The sequence below is a fragment of the Oryzias latipes genome, chromosome 10 (assembly GCF_053564925.1).
Source record: "Oryzias latipes strain Hd-rR chromosome 10, Olatipes_Hd-rR_3.1".
Lineage (NCBI taxonomy): Eukaryota > Metazoa > Chordata > Actinopteri > Beloniformes > Adrianichthyidae > Oryzias > Oryzias latipes.
The window spans coordinates 28,503,809-28,530,429 of NC_136246.1; the positions used below are offsets into that span (position 1 = coordinate 28,503,809).

General features: G+C 37.2%; 1 protein-coding gene and 2 long non-coding RNA genes across 7 annotated transcripts in view; 2 read left to right on the forward strand and 1 right to left on the reverse strand.

Annotated features, from left to right (window-relative positions):
* The window catches only part of LOC144994924 (uncharacterized), a 591,488-nt gene that overhangs the window by 510,013 nt on the left and 54,854 nt on the right, over nucleotides 1–26,621 (reverse strand). The window lies entirely within an intron of this gene.
* On the forward strand, nucleotides 14,365–17,325 carry LOC144994925 (uncharacterized). 5 transcript variants are annotated; one of them, XR_013658650.1, is made up of 3 exons: nucleotides 14,365–15,236; nucleotides 16,306–16,396; nucleotides 16,557–17,091. It is a non-coding gene; the product is annotated as an uncharacterized LOC144994925 (long non-coding RNA). The 5 variants fall into 5 exon arrangements; XR_013658651.1 differs by lacking the exon at nucleotides 14,365–15,236 and adding an exon at nucleotides 17,108–17,325 and having other exon boundaries at nucleotides 15,248–16,396; nucleotides 16,557–16,706; XR_013658649.1 differs by lacking the exon at nucleotides 14,365–15,236 and having other exon boundaries at nucleotides 15,248–16,396; nucleotides 16,557–16,706; nucleotides 16,917–17,091.
* LOC105354962 (uncharacterized) lies at nucleotides 17,343–21,924 on the forward strand. The gene is made up of 6 exons (XM_078954350.1): nucleotides 17,343–17,416; nucleotides 18,046–18,136; nucleotides 18,297–18,446; nucleotides 19,089–19,222; nucleotides 20,864–20,989; nucleotides 21,276–21,924. The coding sequence occupies exons 2-6, from the start codon at nucleotides 18,070–18,072 to the stop codon at nucleotides 21,366–21,368; spliced, it is 570 nt and encodes a 189-aa protein (XP_078810476.1). The 5' UTR covers nucleotides 17,343–17,416; nucleotides 18,046–18,069; the 3' UTR covers nucleotides 21,369–21,924.

The window sequence follows — 26,621 nt, forward strand, 5'->3', positions numbered from 1 at the left end:
ATCACTAGACTTGATGAAAACATTTCAGCTACTGCAGATTTGATTCAGTGTAAAAGATAACAACAACAACAAAAAAATGTAAAAATATCAATGACAATGTCAGGGTTTGTCTATCATCAACCGAACTGTGTTCGGCCTTTTTTGTCTTCTTCTTTTTCTCCTTCTTTCAAGTTGAATGTGTCTCATTTTCTTAAGTATTCCAATGTTTGTAATTTGTGCTAAAAGGAGATGGCTGGCAGCTTTATTTTTAGAGTGCAGCTAGAATGTCTTATTTAAGACAGATCTGGACCAGACAATTGCAATCAGTACAGGGATCACTGATTTTGTTGCTGAAGTCCACAAATACTGCAAAGTTTTATGCCAATATATTGTAATCTCTTTCTCGCATAACCTGTTTGATGTACTACACAAAAGTTAGATTTGTAATTTGTGCAGATGGCAAAAACACAAACCATGTAGGTTCCCCCACCATGCAGGACAACTGAATCGCGGAAGAGAAATCTATGGTTTGCACAAAACCATCCTAAATATTGTATGTTTACCAGTCCAGCTTTGACTAAGATATTTTTTATCATTTCAAACATCAGTTTTGCTCAAAATATTTTAGCAGGCAGTCCCTATTTTTTTTCTGGAACTTTTTCTAAAGCAAGTCACCTTTAACATCTTTAACTCTCTACCCCCATCAAGGATTGGACCCCTGTTTTCATTTATGTATTTATTTATTTACTTATTACTCCTTTTTATTCTTTTTTTCAAACTGATTTAATAAATTTATAGAAATGTGTTTTTTATTCTTTGCACAGACATTCCCTTTAGTTTTGCTCATTGTTGTCTTTTCCTTTCCTTCTACCTCCCAGTCTTGAGCTGTTATAATGACCATAATGACGAAAGAAGTGATTCTGATGTCTGTGTTTCTAAGGGTTTAAAAACAGCTATATTTCATACATGTTACTGGTTATTTGGTGGATTTTAATGTTTTATTTTGCATAGGCTACAATATAAATAATACTACAACATGTTTGATTCTGATAAATTAAAATTTACACAATCCAGATCAGCTCATTTCAATTTATCAACTGTGAGGCTAGTTTGAGACACAAGGACAAGAACTCAAAACAAATAAAGAAGGGGTAACATTTTATAAAAACAACACATACACACAGCATTAGTAAAGCATAGCTGAGCATGAATAAACAATGAGTTATAGAACATCACTCCTGCTTTATTACGCATTAACAAGTAGCCAATATGCATTGTTATAAATGGTTTATTCTTGATTAAAAAGGATTACTAAAATGTGTTTATTAATGACATTTTAAGACTTTATTCATTAACTATTTACCATGCTTAAATTAAGTATTAAATGATTTATAAACCATTTATTTTGAGGAGGTTCTTTTAGCCACAAGCTCATTTATAAATTGTAAGTAAATGATTTTAAAAACTATTTAAATGTATATGTATCCATTCATTTTTAGACAAGTACTCTTACTGTATTAGTAAATAATCTGTCCGTATTCCTATTGTAAATTAATTGTAGATCAATTCTGGTAGTTTTAAAACATTTCCTACTTGTTAGTTTTCTAAAGTGAGGACTATGTATGCATTATAAAGCTTTTACAGATGAGATTTAAAAGGCTCAATTACCTTCTCAACAAATAAGAGCCAAACAGAGTAAGACAGATCACGGACATATTTATTATACAGATGAAATGTAACCAGTTACACTTGGGAAAAAATATTGATAATACTAATAAACATTTTCCCAGTAAACTACCGGTAAATAATAAATTAAAGACCCACTTCAATACAATTTCTTTTTTTTTCAACATGTTCTCGTAGCGTTTCGGTCATGTATACAAAAAAATTAAAATTAAAACTATGTTTCTGGACAAGGGTGTTTCCTGTCTTCGCCCAACATTAGCTGGGTTGGCTTCAGCAACCCTTTGACCCCGAAAGGGATTCAGTGGATTCTAAATGGCTGGATGGATGAACTGGTATTTAGAGGAATTTATGGTTAAATCAAGGGGTAACAAAGTTACATGTCTGGAAAATAAAACAACAACAACCTAAATTATCATTCTGCCACTACTGTGCCCCATAATTGGTATGAAGCATTTGTTATGATTAGCAATTTTCCCAGTGGTCACAATTCCCATTTTGGTCTCATTTGTCCTGATAAGAATATTCCCAGATAGTATTTCGGATCTTAGGCTAAATGTTTTGTTAGCAGAATGATCTTAATGGAATTGTTTGAGGTTTTAACAGAAATCCTGTTAAACGAATGGCTAAACGAATCAGAAAAGTGGGTTTACATGACAGTGTCTTGATTGGAATACAATCTTGTTTGGATAAGATTAGAATATTTGGATTGTCGTTACAGTGTGGTTTTCTGGTGTGCTTAAAAGTTTGTTTAGAGACAAACATTTAGAAAGAAAATTTATGATACAAAGCATTTTAAACAAAACATTAGTCAAATGTTGCACTTTGTCTTCACCTTTGTGATCTGAGAAATTTGCTTAGAAATAAGATAATTTTATAGAGGGTGAGTAAGTTGATTTGTTTAAAAAAATAAAAAATTTGTTTATTTTTGGCCTTGAATCAAATCTGAGGGAGACAAAGTTGAAAAAGCAAAATCTGTTCAAAGAAAAACAAAAACAGTAAGTGGATTCCTCAACTTCCAAAATATTTTTTAATCAGGAGGGGGGAAAAAAGCAACTGAAGAAAGTCTGGTTGAAAGTGTTGGAGTAGGAAGGAGTGGACCTGTGAACCTTTTGGCCTTTGCTGGAGGGTTTCTTCACATGTTGGAGGCATATGATTGTTTTGACTAATCAAAGACTGAAGCTGAAAAAAATTACACCTTTCCAGTCGGCTGTGATTATGTTGGAAACCCTACAAAACTCATAAAATGCTCCTGTTGTGCCACGTTTCTCTCTTACAAGCAAGAAAAGACAAAGAGCTGCAGCTTACAGTCATTCTATAATTAGCAAGCAAACATTAAAGATCTCAGTATTTGTTTTTGATAAATAAAACATATGTTTTAATGTCTGTGAACACTCATTCATACAGGTTGATTCCATCGCAGTAGTAGGTGTAAAAGTTGTCATCTGGACTTGGTTTTTAAAGTTGAAGACGTTTCAGCTCTTATCCAAAAGGCTTTGTCAATTCTGGATTGGTGGTAAAGAGCTGGTATATATGCGCTCATGGGGGAGGAGTCAGACCTGAAACTGGATTGTGTGGTTTGCCTAGACAAAATGGATTCGGGTCGTTAAGTCCTTTGTCCTCAGCTGGCATTTATTGCTGTTCTCAGCACTTTATTTCCTCAATCATACTTTTAGAACTTTATTAATTAATCACATTCATTCTATATACTATTTTTCTTATACTGAAAAATATTTTGTTATGGAAAGATGTAAAGAACAAATGCATTTTACCAAAAGAAAAGCACTATGAATATGCTTATGCAACTTGTAATGAAATACAGTTGCAGTGCTTATCGTTGTGATCATTAAATAAAATAAATGTTACCATTTTATCAGAACAAAAATCATTTCAATTTTCAGGTAGGTCATACTCTACCTAAAAATATTGAAAAACAATATGAAAAAATTGTTCTGATATGTATCGCAATATGTATCATATCAGCAGACAATTGCGAAAACACACCCTGATATTAAAGGTATAAACGCATCAAAATCCTCTACAGCTAAAAACACTGAAACACCTTGGGAGCACCTCTGGAAGGTGAGCCATTAGTTAAGGTGCTGCTGGGAGTGAAGCTCCATGGGAAAAAACTGTTAAACCGAAAAATTAACATTAGTAATCTTTTGTGTTTTTGTTTTTACATAGAATCAGATCGACAGCTTAATCTGCATTAGTACCTACCACTTTTTGGCAGCCAGTTCAGTTTCAGTACCAAATTGTGGACGACTAATCTTTTCCGAAAAGATGTAACATGCAGTGTTTAACTTTTGTTTGTGCAACGGTTCTTCCTGTTTCTTTACTGCTGAAAAATGTAACACGGATTTGATTTGTTGTGACAGCAATAATCCACCAGTCGGTGTCTATATATGAAGAAAAAAATAACCGTAATTGGAGAGGAAGACAAAGGAAACAGACTAAAGGAGAAGAAAGGGACCGAACATGAGTAGGAGAGCAGAAAATAACTCTTTTTTGAAGAGGTCTTACCTCTTCCCTTCTGAAGTTCTGTCCTGCTGCGTGACTCGACAATTTGCCTCGGGAAACGGAGCAGTGAGAGTCTACAAACAAAAAAGTGGAGAGTGAGGTGAGAAGACAATCTAACATGGGAGCAATGAGGAACAGAAATCAGAAATGAAAGGAAAAGTTCAAAAATGGAGGTCTACAGATATGTATCAACTGGTAATATGGAGCTGAGGAAAGCAGGTTCTTCCCCATAAAAGAGGGGAAATTAGTTTATGAGCAGTCTTTGATCTCCTTCTCTCCCTGCAGTTTAATGTGACATCTCTCATGCCATTAGCTTGTCAAAAACAGGCAGAACCTTCTCTGAATGTTGACTCCCCTCTCAACTCTGATCTTTGTTGAAAATATTTTTTTTCTCCCATCTAGACCGTTAACAAGCCTGGCAAATCCACAACAAATGAAACCAGAGTTAGCAGAGAATCGGAGCAGGACACACAAGAAATAAATGTAATAATTGGGGCACACTAAAACACTAATTAAGGGTATCATTTGGCGCTGCACCAGTTATTTTTTTACAAATTTCTTAGTTATAACTGCCCTTATGGATGGATATGGGCTGTCTGCTGGCAAAAAAATGAGCTGATCTGTACGAGGAACGCAGGTGAACCGCATAACAGTTTAAGATCATAGACCAGGGGTGAGAAAACTTTTTATTTTCTAATATTTAACAGAAGAGCCAAACCAGGATCCTGAACCATGCAGACTGTGCAGGGAGCTTGCTAGGGCTGTTCACGTAATACGTTTGCAGTCCTTGTATGCAGCCTGACTGTCAGAAATGAGGAAGGCAGCATTTGCATATGGTTAGTAAGGAGCCAGTCCACACACCTCACTAACCACTAGAGTGTGGTGTAAAGGCACTTTATGGCAGCATCACCTGTATGTCATAAGTAAGACTTAGTTGATGTAAATCAATTTATCAATCTGAATCGATCCAACCTTAATAGATCAATTATCGATTGAGATTGATATTTTATGCCTGTTCCTCTCGCAGCAAAGCCAAAGTCCACTAGCTTGATGCTAAGATATAATGGAATTTTCCATAAGACGGCTAATGCTAAACATACATTGCTGACTAAATGCAGCTTTATTTACTCACAGGCATTAATTTTCCAAATGTTTTTAAGGAAACCTTTTTTTTTTAAGTAACAATCTGTAACCATTTTGTGGTCTAAAGCACTTTTTTTTTTTTTGCTTAAATCTTCTGGTCTAGCGGTCAAGCCAAAACGCCCTGCAGGAGAGACAGAGGATAGTTTGAGAAATCATGTAACACTGTATGGTGTTAACGATCTTCTAATCTCATTGGTTTATTATTTTAATAGTCAATTTATTCTATCGTTTATTCTAGAACAGTAAATTTATTCTATCGTTTATTCTAGAACTTATTGTTGATACCCAGCCCTAGTCATAAGTACGCACAACTACTCACTTTAACCTTACGAATACTTCACGATATGCGTACCACATGCTTGAAAATAGTATGTTCCATTTTCATAGAGCCTCTAAAAGTGGCCGAGCCTCAAGGAAACTGCAAGACACCTGCACTCCGGTTAAGATGCGGTTGCACCTCTCTACGACCTTCACAGGCCCGAACAACCCAGAAAAAACCTGCAGCACCCAAACAGGTCAACCCATGTGACTAAAGCATTAAATGTGTCTCAAGGTTTGTACTTTGCATCTTATTAGAGAATTGTTTTATGCATTATTATATTGTGTGTGTGTGTGTGGGGGGGGGGGGGGGGGGGGGGGCGATGAATTGTAAGTGTTTTATAATTGTTTTTATTTTTTGTGTAGTGGTCTTTTTTGTTTTGGCTTTTAAAATTGGAAAAATGGTTTTAACAGTATGTGGAAAAGTGCAAAAAAAGTTCGATTTCATGTTAACCCTAACAAAACCAACAGTGTTGATGGTCCAAACAGCAAAACTTAAATATGATGATAAAGCAGGGGGATGATTTGGGCACTTTAATGGTTAAAAAGGTATTTTTTACACCTTTTCCATTGATCTGAGTCACACCTCAAGGCTGAAAGAAAGTGTGATATCTTTCAAATCTAAAAGAGACCATGGGGCTGAAAAACTTCCATGCGAAAAATCAAAGAGCACCAGTTGTGGGATTATTTCGATACTGCTGCTTTCACTCTGAGGAAATCCCTTCATACTTAAGCCAATATGAATAAATCACAGTCTCCTTCCCTGGACTGTCAGACCCCTCTCTTGGAAAGCAGCGGGACTACAGACATTCTGACAGCATTACCTTCTATGCAAAAGCTTTGTAGACTGACCCGTAATGCACTTTCAGAAAGAGCTGGATTCACTGGGAAGCCTCTGCTGTGGCGGAACTTGAGTTTGCTTCCGACATTGGAGCTAAACTGAATGAGCTGTCTTCGTGAGGTGGATGCACACCCTGAGAGCTTTCATGTTGTTGTTGACTGCAAATGAGAATATGAGGGGATTAAACTCTCTATGACAGCAGGAAAAAAACAAAGCTTTAGTTGTGTGTAACCCTGTTGATAAAGGGAACAGAATAGGAAAATGCTGAAAAGTATATTAAAGTTCGTAAAAAAGTTATTTTGAAAGTCTAAATGGATACTTAACTTTACAGATCATCATTTCTTTTATTTGAAAAGATGTGTGAAAATCATGTTTTTGGTGTTTTTAAATATGTTCTTATAACATTTTCTTATGATGGAGGACATATATAAAGGATATTAAGATTAAAATTGCATTTCTAACCATTTCTCCATTCTAATTGTTGTGAATAACAAGCAGATAAAAAAATGCAGTTGTAAAAAGCTTATAGCTGTGACGTAGAACCAACAACAGCAACCCACAAGCTCCTTGCTCCACTCCATTCTGATGCATCCACTTGTAGTCAAATTGATCCATGTAGGTCTTCGTTTTCCTCGTCTAAGCTGGCATCTGAATGCAAACTGTACGGCTGGATACCTCAAATGCTGTTTGCCATTTCTGTTATACGGGTAATGTTAGGTTGGGGTTGTGAGCGGCTGTAAGCTAGCGGGACAGCGTGTAAATGGAGAGCTCTCATTTATGGGTGACGGGAAGGGTGGCGGGGTTGCTCAGCACCAACAGTCCCACCAATAATGGAATTTCTAATCAACTGTGAACGCCCAGTTTAAACGTAGAGCCTGAGAACGGACTTTAAAACTTGTGTGATTTTGAACACAGAAGCCTGCTTTCAATGAACTTTCACTTTTTTAAAAGTGGCCGCTTGAACAGGACCTCCTGCTGCCGTTGTGTGAATGTAGCTTTATATTAACACAAAGTAAATCCTGGTTTGACTCAGGAAAAAATACCCAGCATTAAGAAGCTCCTGGATAGCTTTTATGTCTCAGTAACTTTAATTAATGCTTCTCTGTGGTATCTAAATATACTGTCTACGTGTGTGTGCCTACACTGGTTATTATGATTGAACATTAAGTGACATAAAAATGCTAAAATGCAGCAACGTAGATGTTTTCCACACTATAATGACCCCTCTGCCATCCATTTGGAACAATCACAGGAGAACTGGCTCACCCACAAATTCACACACCCACAGTTGCATAATTGTGTACGCAAATGTCCCATTATCTATCTCCTTGTTTAATTCAGTCTGATTGCAGAATGTCAAATAAGCAAACAAATGCATATGAAAACACAGAAATGGATGCTCACACACCCACAGTCATTCTATTGTGAGCACAATAACTTTGCACAATTTACACTACTTATAATCTTTGCTTGAGTGCTCTGTGTAATGAACTCGCCGCATAAAGTGTTTGATGATGTTAAGGAAATCAGCTGCGGGTGTCATCCATGTTCAACTCAGAGGTGGCAAAGATGTGATTGTAACACAGCTGGTCTGTGTGCATTTTGTTTTGTATGGATCTTTAAAATATGCAAAGAGCTTCCTTCAACACTTTTTTGATTGTTTATAAAGAACAACTTCCATTGTTTCTGGATTGATGAGGTCTTTTGCATTTTTTCCCAATTTAATGTAGACTTTTCTCTAAACGTAAAACCTATGGTTAAGCTAATTGTTGACTTTAGATTAATCAAACTTTAATCAGTTGATGTTTAGTATATTTTTATTAATCTATTTTTCTTTAAATGTATTCTATTGGGTCAAATCAGGATCATTTTAAAGTGAAAAAAAATTCATAAATTGTTAATTTGAAAAAAGGTGAAATTTTGAAAACTGTTTTACAGTTTTTCTCAGTCGCTTTAGTACAATTCTTAGATCAGAATGAAATTCCCAAAACTATTTGTTCAATCTTCACATCATGATGTCACTTGTGCACATCATATAAGCAGTTTCTCACTTCTTAGAACAAGTTGCAATTGCTATAGTTCATCCATGCAAATGATTATGTACAATTCTCTGCTCTTTGCTACATTATCAATTGTTTATGTCATGTTGATCAAAATGTATTATACAGTTCACTGTGCAATAGTCGTACTCCTCAAAACACCTAGTCATTAGTTCATCGTATAAGTCAAAATGGTTGACCAAGTTGTCATAATGTGACAAACATATTTCTATACATCTCCATCATATGTTTTTGTCTAAATCTGTCCTGAATTGGTAAATTGCTCTCAGGTGACTTGACTTCCTCTAACAAAGGTGCATCTCATTGACAATGAATGGGCAAGTATATACTGTACATGGCTGAAGCACAACACAATGTTCTATGTCTGACAATGGAAGGACAAGAAATTGGACCGGGTCAACAGCCAGAGAGAAGAAGAAGAGGAAGAGGAGTGAGGCTGCGTGGTGGAAGGTTAGGGGGCAAACCGAGGAAGAAGCCGAAGACATGTACGTGTTCCTGATGAGATGCGGATGGAGTTCATTTCACGCTACTCTCCATTCCTCAACCCTATTGAGGGATCTTTCTCAGCATGGAGATGGAAAGTTTATGATCGCCAGCCACATACACAAATGACCCTCCTGGCTGCCATGGATGCAGCGTGTGATGACATCACAACAGACGCCTGCAGAGGCAGGATAAGACACTCTAAAAGATCCTAAAAGATTCTTTCCACGCTGCATTGCAAGAGAGGATATTCGCTGTGATGTGGATGAGAATTTGTGGCCTAACATACAGGAACGACAAGAGGTGTAGGAAGACCACACCAATTCCTACTGCACTGCCTGTACTGTTGTACAGAATATTGTCCTATCTTTTTATTCCCTTTGTGTTACTGTTTGCAGTGGCTTTTTTCTATGTTGGTATGACATGGTCTGTCAACAAATTACAATATGAACAATAAAAGTGTAAATGTGAATCTTGTCCAGTCTCTTGCAATCAAACAAAAAAGGTGTAACTTAAATTTTACAATAATTATCATCAAACTTTAGCCATAGTTTACATCAGAACCTCCCTCTAAAGTACACAGTTATATTGACAACATGACTAAGTAATTTGACTGTCTTGTTCGTAGACAATGACACAAGGACTTGACATTCTGATGGCACTGACATGTTCAATGACAAAAAGACTTCGTTTTGAAAGATGAACTAAAGATTTTGAGCAAGTTACAGGCTTTTGCAAGAAATCCATAGTGTTTTGCTGTTTGTACAAATTGTTTTGAGAAATGCACACACATATTTGCAAACTTCAATTCTGATCTGAGAATTGTACTAAAGCGACTGAGAAAAACTGTCTAAAAGCTAGGGTGTAGCAATACTTATTCATTAAAAAAACTTACCCTTTACTGTGGAAAAAAATGGTAAAAGATAGAGAGGGGTTTTATGTGGCAATAACTTGAATCTTGTATGGTGAGCATATTGCTCGGAAATGTATATGCTCGAAACGTATATGACAGTGAATTTTATTTAAAATTTCTGGCTGAATTTTCACCCATTTGTCCCTCTCATGTTCTAATTGGAAGCGATTTTAACACAGGTTCGATGCCCTGTGTTAAAAATTGGATCTATCCTGGATAAAATATTTGGAAGACCAATGGGAATTATTTATCACAACAAATGATACACCAGAGGTTAGTGCATCTGTTCTCTGGGAAGCTGGCAAGGCTTTTTTCTAAAAAAAAAAAAAAGCCTTGCCAGCTTCCCAGAGAACCTCTAAGGTTCTAAAATTTATTTTACCGTAGCAAAGAAGAAGAATAGTCTCACCAAACAATTGGATCTGGAACATCAAATTTGCACTTTGGAGAGAGACTTTAAACAATCCTCCTCGCCATCTGTGCTTAAGAAATTAGATACAGCCAGGTTTTCTCTGGACCAACTACTTACCTAAAAAGCAGAAACAACAATGTTTTATGCGAAACACAGATTTTTGAATCTTGAAATAAACCTGGACGCCTCCTAGCCCAACTTGCTCAGGGAAGAAGTGGGTCTTATGCAATACCTTCTCTCAGAGATAAAAGATGTTGTTTACATTTTGAGTCCAAAATGATGTGTAAAATTATGAAAGAGTTTTATCAACATCTTTATTCCTCAGAGTGTGACAACACGGCACATCTGGTAGAACATTTTTTCGGTGGAATTGATTTACCAACATTGCCCCAACAACAAAGGTGATATCTGTCATAACCTCAGAAGAAGTTCTGTAAGCCATTAATTCCCTGAAAGGTGGAAAGGCGCCAGGCCCTGATGGGTTTGGGCCTGATTTTTTTATCAAAATGGCTAAAAAAAACTTTCAGCCCATTACTGACTATGTTTAGAGCATCATTTGAGAAGGGAGAACTTCCACCAACTTTAAATATTGCACATATATTCTTGATTTTGAAAAGTACAAGCCTCCTGATGAGTGCACATCTTATAGACCTATCAGTTTACTCTGAGTAGATTGTAAGATATTATCTAAAATTTTGGCTAAGAGACTGGAGGAGGTGTTGCAGGGTTTGGTGAAGCCTGACCAGACGGGCTTTGTTAAAGGTAGGTACTCCCACCCCAATGTACGTCGACTCTTAAATATTATTTAATTCTCACAAAGCAATAACTCCAAAGCCCTTACGATCTCATTAGATTCTGAGAAGGCATTTTATCTGGGCGAGTTGGGGTACCTAATCAGCGTAATGCATAGGTTTGGGGTGGGCCCTGAATTTAGTAGGTGGGTTAAATTTTTATATAGTGCCTCTGCTCCAAGGGTCTTGTTGGACAGGTGGTGGTTTCCTTCTTGTTGCCCCCTCTCTCCTATTATTTGCACTTGCTTTGGAGCCCCTGGCGGAGGCTATAAGGACCCATCCAGGGATATCTGGAACCAAACTGAATGCAACATTTCCCTTTATGCAGATGATGTGTTGTTTTTTATAACAAAAACAGAGAGATCTATTCCAATTCTACTTCATATTATTAAGCAATTCAGCCAAATTTCAGGGTACAAAATTAATTTTGACAAATCGGAACCCTTGCCACTGGGGAGCCACAGGGTGGGAAGGGACCCTCCTGCTAATTTTTCTTTTAGGTGTTCATATGAAGGGTTTTCATACTTAGGTTTAAGGATATCTGCAAACACCTCAGGGATGTATAAATTCAACTTTAAGACGATCTTGCAGTCAGCTAAGAGTGATCTAAATAGGTGGTTTGACCTCCCCCTGTCATTTATGGGCAGGATAAGCCTGATAAAAATGAACATCCTTCCCAGGTTACTCTACCCCATGCCAATGTTGCCATTTAAGATTAACAAAAACACTTTTGCTGAGATTGAAAGATTCTTGTCCAAATTTATATGGCATGGAAAGAAACCTTGTCTTAAGATGAGGATTGCAGCTTCCAGGTTGATAGGGATGGTCAGGCATTGCCTAACCTTCAGTACCACTACTAGGCCTGTCATTTACGCATTATATCAGGATGTTTACACTCATTTTTGCATCAATCTGAACCGCATGTAGACAGTTGGTGTTATGAACCTTTCTCACTACTGAGTCTATTATCCTTAGATCCAACTAAACTTCCAGTGGGGATGAAGAACAACACTTTTCCTATAGTTACACTTAGCGTTTGGAACAGCATCAGGATTTAAATGGGTCGAAAAAACATTTCCAGTGCGATGCAGCCTCTTATTAAAAACGTAGCATTCTCCACGGGCTTAGATTTTGGGATATTTAACAAATGGCATGATAAGGGTTTAAAACTTGTCTGCAACTTTTTCTGTGAATTTCTGTCTTTTGAACACATTCAAGATAGATTCAGAATATCACATCAAGATTTTTTTAGGTTTCCTACAGGTGAGAAACCTTGGTCAGACCTCCCTCTCTTTCCCAGGTGACCAATCCTACACCCAGTAGAAATTTTTCTTCTGAAATTTAATGACATTGCCCTGAACCTTTTTTCTTCAATAATTTGGAATCTTCACTGGTGCCCATGGATTACATGAAATCCCCTTCACTTTTATCCACCTTTATCATGGTAGGGAGAACACGTCAATGTAAGGGTGGGGTCATGTGGCACAAAGGTTAAAGGGTAACTCCGACATTTTCAACAAGACGTGGCAGCCTTATCTGGATCCCCTTCCTCGAGAATTATCTGATATACTTTGTAAAGGAGGCTCACATTTTGTATTTATAAGTATTTAGTATATGGGCTGTCCTTCGTGTGTCAAAGTTGACTGTCTTAAGTTTGAGGATTAAAAATGACAGGCTCTCATGTGTGCTGCTAGCCCAGCACGGGATCTGCAGAAGCGATCACATCTCAAGCATTTGAAATCGGTTGAGGTTGCTACGGAGTGACGTCGGTGATGTGCCCGTTGGAATTCACGGAGTGAATGGCGTATAGCAAACAGGGGATGACTGCGGCTGCGTATACCTTCACTTTGGTACTAGTACTGATGTCATGGCAACTCCACAGTCTCTTTTGTAGTGCACCATAGGCCTTAGTGGCAGAAACTATTCTCTGTTCCACTTCCAGATCAGCTGAGTTTGAGTTAGTTAAGGTACTGCCCAGGTAAGTAAAACTCTCTGTTGACTTCAGTGGTTCATCATGGATCATAATCGTCTCTTGGTGTTTGTTTGATAATGTGGGAGGCTGATACAGTAGTTCGGTCTTAGAGATATTAATCTTCAATCCAAACCACACTGAGACTCAGGAAGTACTTCTTCAGCATTGGTCTTTAATCTATTCAGGACAATCTTTGCAAGCACTTTTCCAGCTATGGCCAGTAGTGATAAGGTTTAGTGATGGTTTCCGCAATCTGCACGGTCGCCCTTTTTCTTGTAGATGGTGACAATTAAACTATCTCGGAAGTCTTGTGGCACAGTACCAGAGATAAGACATCTGTTAAATAGATCTAACAGAGATTCACACAACTTCTCGCCGCCATATTTCAGAATCTCTGATGACATGCCATCAAGACCAGGTGCTTTACCACTTGCTGTTGATTTCAGAGCGTACTTGAGCTCTTCCATACTGAATTGTCTAAACAGTTCATTCTTCTTTTTTTTTTTTTTCAGATTCTGACATGCATTTGACTTTACTGAACCTTCTTGATTTAGCAGCTTATAAAAGTGTTCCTTCCATCTGCCTCTCTGGTCCTCAAACGCCACATACAATGTGGTACACAAGTGTCCAGCGTACACGGCTGACGAAGAGGTTGCCCCGCAGTACCAAAACACTTGCTAGTTCATGCCATCCTTTGGCCTCAGCTTTTTTTTTTTTTAAGGCTCATCAGCATGCCATCAGGTGTTAACGCCATTGGCTGTTGGCTCATCTGCCGTTTCCACCTCCAGACATCCTGCTGCCAATGCCTGAACCTGTGCCCCTAGGTAGGGAGGCTTGAGGGTGCTATCACTTGCCTAAGATGAGCCCTCAGACTAGTGGAGGGAAGGAGTTGTCTCACTTCTCCATTTTAGACTGGCTCCAAGCTAAGTCTAACCACTGCCCAGTCACTGTTTTACCTATATTGTGTATGTTTACCTTTTACTATTAGATATCTGCTGTGCTGGTTTGTGTTGTGTTCTTTTCTTGAAAAGTTAATAAAGTATAATTACAAAAAAGACAAGGAGCGACAACTTGAAAGGAGATATCTCCTCTATTCTTACAGCAAATCTTTTTGGAATGCTTAAGAGATGTTGATTAGAAGACCTCAAACATACGCATTTTTCACATTTTTGTACTTTTTTCAAGTTTAGAATCTACACTGTTAAAACTGTTTTCAAATTTTCTTTATTTTCCAACTTACAATACACTGTCAGAAAAAAGGGTACGGTTGGGGTACGTTTGTGAACACTTAGGGTACAAATTCCCCATTTGTACCCTAAGTGAGTCATAATTACACCTTAGGGTACTCATATGTACCATTTAAGGATAAAAAAGGTACAAATATGTTTCCAACCATCAGAGGGCCCATATTTGGACCCTTTATTCCACAAACAAAGGTACAATCACTTGTGTGACAAAAGTAATAATTCAAAGTGTATAAAACGTCACCCAAAATCATTTAATACGCTGTTGGTTATTTGGAAAAGATGCACAAAATAACCAAATATATTTAAGATACCACACATCTTTTATGACAAGTTCTGAACAGTACACAAGCACATTATATTTTATTGATTTTGCAGAGCATCAAGATAATAACTTTCTAAACATGTATTAGTGTGAGCCTGTTTTGTTTTTTTTACTTATATAAGAGCTGTTTTAAGTTTTGCCTTTAATTTACAGCAAAAGCACAATGTAGACAAAATTATTTGATGTTTTTAACCTTATATGGTGTACTTTAACTTGGCCTGAGTTCAATTTAAATTTCTAGTCTTTGAGCTGTTAATTTAAGTTTTTTTTTCTAATCATACATTCTCATAAAAAAGTAAATTTCTCTGCTACTACGTTACATTATGTGTACATATTAGTACCTTTTAGCTTTTGTACCTAGACAGGAAAAATGAGAGAGTACTTTTTTCGGAGTTACCATCTGTAATTTTTATTTAAGTAGGTGTAAAAACGTAGAGGAAATATGTTGGAGTAAACCAGCGAGACCACGCCCACTCTACTTTCTTAAGTTTCGTTTCTTCCGCCATTTTGTTATCCCGCAGCGGCCGGAGGAAGATAGAGGATGTGACTGAGGTAAGTCTGCTAATTGCTCAAAAATAAGTTGGAAACTTGTTTTAAGCAGGTTCGGTTATTTTATCTGTAAGGAATAACTTTTGTGTAGTGGAATGCTGCCATTCCACCGTGTATGTGCCTGTGAGGAGATTGAAAACTACGAGCAGGAGTTTGCTAACGGTTAGCCTCAGCCGTTTGAAGTTCAGCTAAATGCAACCATTAAATAAATTAAGCTGTTGTTTTTATTGGTGTTGTACCGCGGTCCGTTAAATACATTGAAATATATACATTTTTTCACTAGATAATTCTGTGGCCGTTTTACCGATGTACGCTGTCGTTGATGCACCGTTGTTGTTGCCTACCCCCCCCCCCCCCCCCCTTTTTCTTTCTTTCTGTCTTTCTTAAGGAAGCCAGCTACTTTTGAAACGACCAGCTCCATAATTCCTATTGATATTTATCAGGTCCGTCGAATTCAATGCGTTAATCATTTTAATCTGTAATGTGTAGGAGTCCAATAAGGTGTTTTTTTGTTTGTTTGTTTGTTTTTTATTTTTTACACCGCAGTATGGCGGTCCTTCCCATTTATGTCAGCCTGCCTTAGCTGCTGTGCGCGCGCAGCCACCATTTCTCGAATGCAAGACAGTGACAGACTGTTTAGGTTGTCATGATCGCTCATTGTTGGTCAAGCGAAGTTTACACTGTGTTGTTGATTTTGATCATTCTCCTGCAGAGTTTTTTTTTTTTAAATGGAGGTCCGTGATTCCAGATACTCGTCACGATTTCCCATACCAAAAACTCATCTATAAACCAGGAAAAAATATTTCTTTTTAAATGAACTTCCAAGAAATAAATCTGTAGGCCCTTAGAAGCCAGTGCATTGTCGCCAGTGTTTTTTTTTTTTTTTTAGCAGTTCTGCAAATTCTGCAACATTGCTGTGGCAGCTAGTGTGAACTGTATATTTCCCATTACTATTTTAAAATGTATTAATTTATTTGGAACAGGGCTTAGATCTGAATAAATGCTGTGTTGGTACCTTTTGGTGTTGTAATATTTTTTCTTTTTTGTAATATATTATTTTTTTTCCCACCAGGAAAGATGCAAGCTGTGCGTGAACATGTCGAACGCCAAAAAAAAAAAATGTTTTGAAGTTCAGCTGACCTACAAATCCTTTTGGGAATGCGGTGAGTGGAAACATCACAATTTCCAGCATTTTTCTTTACAGGAATCAGTCAACTTTGTGGATAAACTGTCAGCTGTGATGCAAAAAGATTTTTTTAATTGCTTCTTAATTTAAAGATAATCTCTGTGCTGTATTCTAAACATAATTTTGCTGTGTCACAGCTGCCAAAAAGTTCAACATCCCAACCTTGGACTTGAAAGTGTTTGATGACTCAAAGACAGAAGTTGATGAGCAGGTTTTTGATCTCCTGTTAAAAAACCCAAACCTTGGTGTGTTGGAAATTTGTCTGGCCGAAGATACAAATCCAGAAGGTGAAGTTTTTCTTTTAAATTGTAATTTATCTATTTTGTTTTAGATGGTTTTGGGTAAATTCCCCTTTGATGCCTGAATTTATTTCCAAGGGAAATAATCTGTGTTTTTGCTTTTAAGTACATGCTAAATTAAGAACATTTTTGAGCTGAAGAGTTTTGATTGTATATTTGCATCAATAGGAGTCTGAGGGTTAGTGATTTATTTGACAGGATAGTGTGGGGAACAAAACACGGGCAAATAAGTATGAGTTTTATATCCTATTGCTGTCTTAGACAAGATAATAAATCTGCTAAACTGTTAAGTCGGTCAGTATTTAAAAATCTTTGTTTTTACTTTTTTTGTTTTTGCTATCATACTAATTTAAATATTACAGTAACTGAAAGCTTTAATACTTTGACAGATCAGCCGAGTTGTCCTGCAAAGACCTGCAATAGCAGTTCAAGTGGAGATACTAAATGCAACCATTAAATAAATTAAGCTGTTGTTTTTATTGGTGTTGTACCGCGGTCCGTTAAATACATTGAAATATATACATTTTTTCACTAGATAATTCTGTGGCCGTTTTACCGATGTACGCTGTCGTTGATGCACCGTTGTTGTTGCCTACCCCCCCCCCCCCCCCCCCCCTTTTTCTTTCTTTCTGTCTTTCTTAAGGAAGCCAGCTACTTTTGAAACGACCAGCTCCATAATTCCTATTGATATTTATCAGGTCCGTCGAATTCAATGCGTTAATCATTTTAATCTGTAATGTGTAGGAGTCCAATAAGGTGTTTTTTTGTTTGTTTGTTTGTTTTTTATTTTTTACACCGCAGTATGGCGGTCCTTCCCATTTATGTCAGCCTGCCTTAGCTGCTGTGCGCGCGCAGCCACCATTTCTCGAATGCAAGACAGTGACAGACTGTTTAGGTTGTCATGATCGCTCATTGTTGGTCAAGCGAAGTTTACACTGTGTTGTTGATTTTGATCATTCTCCTGCAGAGTTTTTTTTTTTTAAATGGAGGTCCGTGATTCCAGATACTCGTCACGATTTCCCATACCAAAAACTCATCTATAAACCAGGAAAAAATATTTCTTTTTAAATGAACTTCCAAGAAATAAATCTGTAGGCCCTTAGAAGCCAGTGCATTGTCGCCAGTGTTTTTTTTTTTTTTTTAGCAGTTCTGCAAATTCTGCAACATTGCTGTGGCAGCTAGTGTGAACTGTATATTTCCCATTACTATTTTAAAATGTATTAATTTATTTGGAACAGGGCTTAGATCTGAATAAATGCTGTGTTGGTACCTTTTGGTGTTGTAATATTTTTTCTTTTTTGTAATATATTATTTTTTTTCCCACCAGGAAAGATGCAAGCTGTGCGTGAACATGTCGAACGCCAAAAAAAAAAAATGTTTTGAAGTTCAGCTGACCTACAAATCCTTTTGGGAATGCGGTGAGTGGAAACATCACAATTTCCAGCATTTTTCTTTACAGGAATCAGTCAACTTTGTGGATAAACTGTCAGCTGTGATGCAAAAAGATTTTTTTAATTGCTTCTTAATTTAAAGATAATCTCTGTGCTGTATTCTAAACATAATTTTGCTGTGTCACAGCTGCCAAAAAGTTCAACATCCCAACCTTGGACTTGAAAGTGTTTGATGACTCAAAGACAGAAGTTGATGAGCAGGTTTTTGATCTCCTGTTAAAAAACCCAAACCTTGGTGTGTTGGAAATTTGTCTGGCCGAAGATACAAATCCAGAAGGTGAAGTTTTTCTTTTAAATTGTAATTTATCTATTTTGTTTTAGATGGTTTTGGGTAAATTCCCCTTTGATGCCTGAATTTATTTCCAAGGGAAATAATCTGTGTTTTTGCTTTTAAGTACATGCTAAATTAAGAACATTTTTGAGCTGAAGAGTTTTGATTGTATATTTGCATCAATAGGAGTCTGAGGGTTAGTGATTTATTTGACAGGATAGTGTGGGGAACAAAACACGGGCAAATAAGTATGAGTTTTATATCCTATTGCTGTCTTAGACAAGATAATAAATCTGCTAAACTGTTAAGTCGGTCAGTATTTAAAAATCTTTGTTTTTACTTTTTTTGTTTTTGCTATCATACTAATTTAAATATTACAGTAACTCTTCCACTTTCGGCTTCTCCCATCAGGGGTTGCCACAGCGAACAAGTCGCATGGTAAATTTGGCAATGTTTTACGCCGGATGCCCTTCCTGACGCAACCTTCTCAAACCGGGCTTGGAACCGGCAGAGGTAGAGAAGGGAACAGGGAGCAGCCCGGAGTCGAACCCGGGTTTCACGGACGGAAGGCGCCGCAAACCAGCACGAGCTAAACTGGCTCGTGCTGGTTAAATATTACAGTAACTGAAAGCTTTAATACTTTGACAGATCAGCCGAGTTGTCCTGCAAAGACCTGCAATAGCAGTTCAAGTGGAGATACTGAAGTGGACTCAGATGACACAATAATATTACAACACAGTCCTACAACAAGACGAAGAGTTGAAGACACCTCTCTTGCCAAAGTAAGTAAATAATCTTTTCACAAAGTCATTTCAAGCATTCAAAGTCAGGCTGTCTTTCCAATTCAGTTTAGTTGTCAAATAGTGCAGTAAGGCAGATCGTCCAAACTAGTTTAAAGTTTTCTAGGGAAACAGCAGATTGCACCGAGTAAGTCACAACACATTGAATACATTCTGGAATACTGTCCTCATCATACAAACATATAATTCTTCTGTATTTCCTTCAACAAAGCTCTGCATAATTAACAAGATATTGACTATACTGGCGACAGTGGCTCATGGGGTTGAGCGGGTCGTCCAATGACCGAAGGGTTGGCGGTTCGATCCCCGCTCCCACCAGCCAAAATGTCGTTGTGTCCTTGGGCAAGACACTTCACCCTCCTTGCCTCCAGTGTGGCTCCACTGGTGTGTGAATGTGTATGAATGCTCCTGGTGATGGTCAGTGGGGCCGTAGGCACGAAATGGCAGCCACGCCTCTGTCAGTCTGCCCCAGGGCAGCTGTGGCTACAACCATAGCTTACCATCACCAAGTATGAATGAGGAGTGAATGAATAATGGACACAATGTAAGCGCTTTGAGTGTCTGGAAAAGCGCAGATAAATCCAATCCATTATTATTATTATACAAAGACAGACATTGATTATGCAGTTTTTGAGGGGGAAAATGTTTTCTGGGACATGGTTTCTGCAGTTCAATTGGAATTCACCTTCAAGTTCTTGACAGGACTGTTTTGCAGAGTTAACCGGCCTTAATTTCCCATCATGCCATTGTTTACGCTCCCGTTACCTTACAGTCCCTCACAACCCCCAAGCAACAGAATTGGCGTGCAATATTGGAGCTATCCAGCCTTATAGATGTGAGCCAGATGCCAACTCAGACGAGGAGAATGAAGACAAGCGGAGCAGGGAGCTTGTGGCCTGCCAAATGTAGCTTGTACGTAACAACTACAAGCTTTCTCAAATGACATTTTTTCATCTGCTCCTGATTCATCCCAATTTGAGAAAATAAATATTCAGAAACACAGTTTTATTCTTAAATCTTATAACAATATGTCATCATAAAAATGCTACATTTTAAAAAATAACTTTCATTGGAGTGGGTCCCCCATTTTTAAAATGTCGCAGTATTTTTCTCATGATGGGCACGTTTAAAACTGCACATCTGAGTATTTACTCAAATTGGGATGAAGCAGGAACAGACAAAATAAATGCAGTTTGATGAAGGTCTCTATTGTGACGCACCACATGAAATGAAGTGGGTCTGAGTCCCTCTGCTCTGCTCTATTCTGATGCGTCCACTTGCAGACAAACAGATCCATTAACATCTTCATCATACTTGTCTGAGCTTGATCTAAACTATGGCCGGAAAGCTTCAATATTGCTCACCATTTTGGTTTCACCACTAATGTTAGTTTTAGGTTGGAAGGACTGTAAGCTAGAGGGAGAGGGCGTAAACAAAGGGATGATCGGACATCAGCAGAGGGTAACTACTGTGTCAATACACAACTCAGAAGTTAATTTCTGATCAACTCCAAACCACTCTGCACAAACTGTCTTTAAACATCATCTCATCTTTATTACCCCAGTAATCAGTGCTTGCAGTTGTATTTTTTATTAATATGGACTTTTAAATTTGATCCAATAGGTGGTTGCTGTCATTGGAGAGGATGCATCATCCGTTGAAGGTCATGTGAATGTCCTGCATATCCAGTACAGCAAGGTGCGAGAGGATATACTAAAGAAGTACCCTTTCTTGAAGACAACCTCAGGGGTCAGTGACATTTTAAATCAGTTCTCAGCTTAAAATACATTTTGAATGTCAATATAAGCAGAGGCATCTGCTAAAATGACCATTAACAGCTTTAACTCTATTGTAAAAACATTGTAATATTCTAAACTCATATATAAATATATAGTCATTCAAGCCAAGTAATATTTATACAATGAGATCACTTAAGGGAAATGGCAATGAAAGAGGCAACAAAGAATATTAGAATGTTTTATGTCTTTTGTTTGTTTTGGTTAAAGTGAATGATTAATTTTCTAATTTTTTTCAGTTGTTTGATGTTGACCAAGTGCATCCATCACCTGTCAGTTTAAGCCAGCGCTTCAAGGACGGCGTTTACCAGTATTGTGCCAAAGGTGCTTGAGCTTGTTCAAAGAAAAGCTCCATTAGCCAAAGTCTCCAAAGAAGCAAGAGAAGAGATGCTTGAAGAGGATCTACTAGGTATTGACATAAACGTAATCCTTGGTAATCTTTAGTGTGTTTTATAGTTCTTCTTTTTAGAATTCGTATCAATATTATCTTATCACATTTATGCATTTTATTATTTAAATTATGCATTTAAACTTGGTTCTAAGTTTACTTTTTTATTATCTATTTTTAGAAAATGTAGAATGCAGTAGAAAGATGTACTTAAAATGAGGTCTAGTGCTTCTTTTGTTAATGTCACAAGTTTTATTTCATGGTTTAAAAATGGTAACTGAAGTGCTATGTGCTGTTTACAATTGATCAAATGTTAAGGTTATAGTTACAATGAATGCAATGTGAACTGAAGGAAAAATATAGATTTTTCATTATTGTAAAATTGCTAATAATTGTAAATATATGCATCCTGTTGTGACACTGTAGAGCTTAAAACATTCATACTGTAAAATGTCAGAATTGTAATTGTTTTGAATGTTTAATAAATGTGATAAACAGTATACTGGTCTTTTAATGTGCTGTATCTGGTACAAATTTGCCATCAAAGGGTACAAAAGGCTTGTCACTGGGGCAGTACCCTTAAAAGAACAAATTGGTACCTTTTTTAAAGGTACATTATGGTACCATAGCACTATAAGGTACAATTTAGTCCACAGAGGTACATATTTGCCTTTGAAAGGTACATACTTAAAGGGTACAGATACGTACCAATATGAAAGGGTACAACATTTGTACCCTTGAGGGTACTGCCCCAGTGACAAGCCATTGTACCTCTAAAGGTACAAATTTTGCACATTTTTTCTGACAGTGTATCTTTTTTTAATTGACAATCTGATTTTTCATTCACTTTAAACTGATCCTGATTTAACCCCATAGTTGTCATTGTATTTCCTGAATTAACCACAAAACTAATTTGATAGAAATCTAAATGCCAGCTTAAGGTATTTGTTTTTTTTTCCTTTCTGTGAAAAAGTAATTATTGTAAATCTTGGCCTGATCTTTGTAGGTTTTTCTCTTCTTTGTAATCAGAGGTGGAATGCTAGTTTTGGATGGATGGATAGATGGATGGATGGATGGATGACCAGTTGGGTGAGCGGATATTTAATGTAAGTTGTGAAAATTCTTTTCTGAGCTTGGAGCTAAACCGTCTTGCTTCTTACATGTACTTTATTTCGCTTTTGTTGCCCTCCCTTTCCTTCCACCCTTTGGATTGTGTCTTTCCAGTATTTTATAATGAGGACAGAGTTTCCATGGCAATGGGCAGCCGCAAGAACGATTGACTGTCAAGGGTCTGCAGACATCAGCTCTACTCTCTTTATTTGAACAGTTTGTCTTTCAAGTCGAGTCAAGGCAAGTGTATTTATGGTGCACTTTTCTTAAACAAGTGTGTCACAATCTGCTCAGCAGGCAACAAAAGACATTGTTTAAAAGAAATGCAAGACAAAAAATGAAGCAGAGTTTAATGTAACTTTGCAAATTCGTTATCAGATGTGGAGACCTTGAGCTAACAGACAAACGTCTCAAAACTGGTACAAAGCTTTGTGGATAACATCTGACATCTTTCAATGTAAGTCAATGATGCTCTCAGAGTGCTGCTTTGCTCAAACAACAAGTCGAGTTCATGGCTGTTTAACAGGGTTGGTGTAAAGTGAAGGAGCGTGAGGGAAAAAGCTGTTTTGTTTCTGGTCATGGTCAAATCTATTCAAAGCTATAGAAAAAGAAAACCCATCACTGCAGTTAACTACGTATAGCAAGAGTTTTAAACAAGAAAAAAGCCAAAAAGGACACATTTATGACAGAAAACTCTAAGTCAGAAATCCAGAGTTTGGGGTTTGACAGTTCAAAAGGGAAAACATAAGTGTGCACAGAAAATGAACAAAAAAACCTAATTTAACTCTTGTTCTACTTAGTTTACTTTATTTATAAATTTGAATAATTGTATCACTATTCAGCAATGTTAAATTTCAGGTAATTTAGCATTTTAAATTGCCAAATTTAGCAAACAATGCACTCTTTTATAATGGTTTACCACTGTCATTTTTCCTTGATGCATCATTGTAACAATTTCATGAAATCCCATGAAATTTATAGTAATTCATAAACTATTTTATAATTAATCCTATTATTATTGGATAGTACTTGCCAATCCTCATAAAACATGAGTAATTAAAGATTAAAAAAAAACTGTTTACATTTTTTTTATATATTTTACATTGAACATGCCAAATGTATGTTACTCCAGGCATGATAGTTAAGATCTGTTTTGTGTTTGTCAAAAATCTGTTGTCTTCTTCTGTCTTGTTCTTGCTTTCTGAGCTTAAAAAAAATCCTCCTTTTTTGGAGAAATAAAAATAAAGCTGGGATGATTACTGATTTTCTTTTTGGAGACATCTTATTGGAAACTTTGCAATTATAATTAGATTCTGATAATAGCCTCATGTTTATCTTTCCCAAACAATCTACTTCTCTCCGTCACTCACAGAGGCAAGTTCTTAAATGCAGCAAAGACGATCAGACATGTTCTTAGTTAAACATGATGTAGAGGAAGTGGAGGGACTTTAGGGACTTTCTTTTGACTGTATATGAGAACTGGACCGATGGAGTGTGACATCACCCATAAAGAATGATGTATTTCTGGTTCCAACCAAAAGAAGTCAATTCAGTTGCCATTTTTTGCAATACAGACGCCTCCATGTTGAAGCCAGATGTCAGTGAGCAGTGATTGGTCCGAGTCGGCCTGAGTCAATATTTCCATGGCAACCACTCTTGCCAATCAGGAGTGAGCTAGTCGAAAGTCCAGATTTTCTTTCTTCTTTTTTTTGCTCACCATCTTAACTTTTCTTTCTGCTAGGTTCCCTTAACTTTACAACACGACCCCATGACTGTTACAAGGTTATGCAACAAAAGCTTCTTTGGGGCAGTTGAATCAGTATTTTATCACATCTCATGCAAATTAAAGCAGTTTAAGCTCCCTCGGCTAAGCTATTTCCTGTTCACCATCACACTAAAATTTCTTTTCTGCAGAAGCAGTGTCTGGCATGTACTTGTCAAAGATTAAAAAAAGCCAGGTCACGGACTCCGGCAGCCCTGTGAGAGCGACCCGTTACGGAGCTCATATTCTCTGCCTACACTTGGATATCTAAGATTTTTATTAACAAGAATACATTACTCCCTTGAGTCATCTCATCACCTTGGCACCGTGAAAGAAACCATTTTTCTTCATGATGCAAGTGGAAGAGCCGTCGCCTGTGGCCTTTTTGGACCACTATCTCCCAACACGTTTTCCTAAAATCGAGCAGAAAAACACCTCTTCAGTAAATTGCCTCTGGCTCTCTAACCCCTCTTCAAAAATCTGTGGAGTGCCTGTTGAATGGATTTCAATTCAGTGTCTTCAAGTTGGAGTGAGCTGACTGTGACGTCAGAACAGTTTGCAGAAACCCATTTAAGCAGAATGTTTCAAAAAGGCTTTTGTTCATTAGTACTTGTTAAAAGTAATCTTTTATTTTTCTAAAGGTATTTGACCGTTGGACAGTTCGCTTACGAAACAAACACTGCACAACGGTCTGTGTGTTTATGGGATATATGCCTGCTAATTCAAAGCTGGTGTTGTAGATCGGGCGCATCAGAAGACAGGCTGATTTGTCTGCTGATCTTCATTCATGTCCATTAATAATGAGGAAATAACTTATCAAGTCTCTCATCTTTTGTCATAATTCAGGAACATTGACTATTCTACATATAGCTACGCTATAAAATGGTTTTGCTAAAAAAAAAAAAAAAAAAAAAAAAAAGAAAGAAAGAAAGGCTTACTCTTGGTGTTAATTTTTCATTGTGTAAGTTAACAATGCTGTTGTCCACTGCAGAGTTAATGTAGTAGACCTGTTATCCAGCAGGTCAAAGAGCAGAAGTGAGGGGGAAAAAAACTGAAAGTATTGTGAGCAGAGAATTTTTAAGTTTGTTAAAATAGATTCATCCAAAGACGAGGGAATCAGTCAGTACAGTAATTCCTAGCTGTTTCGTGGATTATTTTCAGTAGAATTTCATTGTTTTTTTTAACAGCACATTATGTTCTACGTCCTGATTGCCTGTAGAGGAGCACCCTGAAGCACTACCAGGTTTCTTCTCACTTGTGCCATTACTCTTACAGTTGAGGGTTTTTTTTTGGCAACACCCCAAAACCAGCAGCAGTTGTTACTGCATTATGCATCGTCCACCATCTCAAATACAGTGTTAGACCAGACCTCAAATAGAATCATTTAATTCCTTGTTTAATAAAAATTTGTGAACAAATGCACACCTTTGAAAAGTTAAGAAAAGTCTTTTTTTTTTTCTGATCTCCAAGCCAGATTTGCTCACTCAGGTATTTTCTCTGCCTGCTGCGAGGTAACCTTTGTTGTGCCGGGATACACTAATAAAAAGAAAAAGCTCATTAGTCTCAAAGGAGTTAGCCTTTACCTTTAATAAGGAAATATGTGACCAACTGGACACGCATTAGATTTGGATGCATTGGGAGCCTAACAACTTTCTCTCCTCTTCCAACAGTGACCCAAACACAATCACACAGGGGTTATGCTTAATAATGGATGTGGTTTGATTGTTGCAAAGGCTTTAGAGGACATTTCCTTTGCTGCGTCAGCATTGTTCCTGTTAGGGTGTAAGTGTAAAACAACTTCAAGCCAAAGCCTCAGCATACAGACTTACTACTGCAGTCTGCAGAGGAAGTGTCATTTGTTTGAAAATGGCAACAAATCACGGAAATAATAGATATTTCCCCAAGATGGAACACATTCCTGGCAATCTAATTTTCAAATACGGTAGTTCTTCAGGTTTTTTCTAATTCCAGAAAAGTTTGATCCATACTAGCTTATAAAGACATCATTAGCCAGCTAAAAGGTCACAGGTAAGTGTTAGAATTTCACATAATGTTTCTGTGAAATTCTCAGAAAAAGGTTTATTCCTTATAACAAGGTCCAGTATACCTAGAGTCATTAGGCTGAAAGGTTTTGCATGTTCTGTAGAAGAGGGAAATACAGAAAAAGCCACAAAATGACACGTAACTCTGGCTGCTAATTAGTAAGTGCATAACATTCACAGTGAAGCTTCACTCAAGACATTTCTTTCCAACTTTTTAGGTACACATTTGTCTTTCTACAGTAGAATTGGCAACAAATGCATTTTAATTTTCAGATTTTTATGT

What these genes read in the sequence shown, in the direction of transcription:
- LOC105354962 (XM_078954350.1), top strand. Translation starts at nt 18,070, where the DNA reads ATGTCGAACGCCAAAAAAAAAAAATGTTTTGAAGTTCAGCTGACCTAC. An exon ending in AAGACACCTCTCTTGCCAAA is followed by an intron (nt 19,223 to 20,863) that starts GTAAGTAAATAA and finishes TTGATCCAATAG; the next exon opens with GTGGTTGCTGTCATTGGAGA. An exon ending in TCTTGAAGACAACCTCAGGG is followed by an intron (nt 20,990 to 21,275) that starts GTCAGTGACATT and finishes AATTTTTTTCAG; the next exon opens with TTGTTTGATGTTGACCAAGT.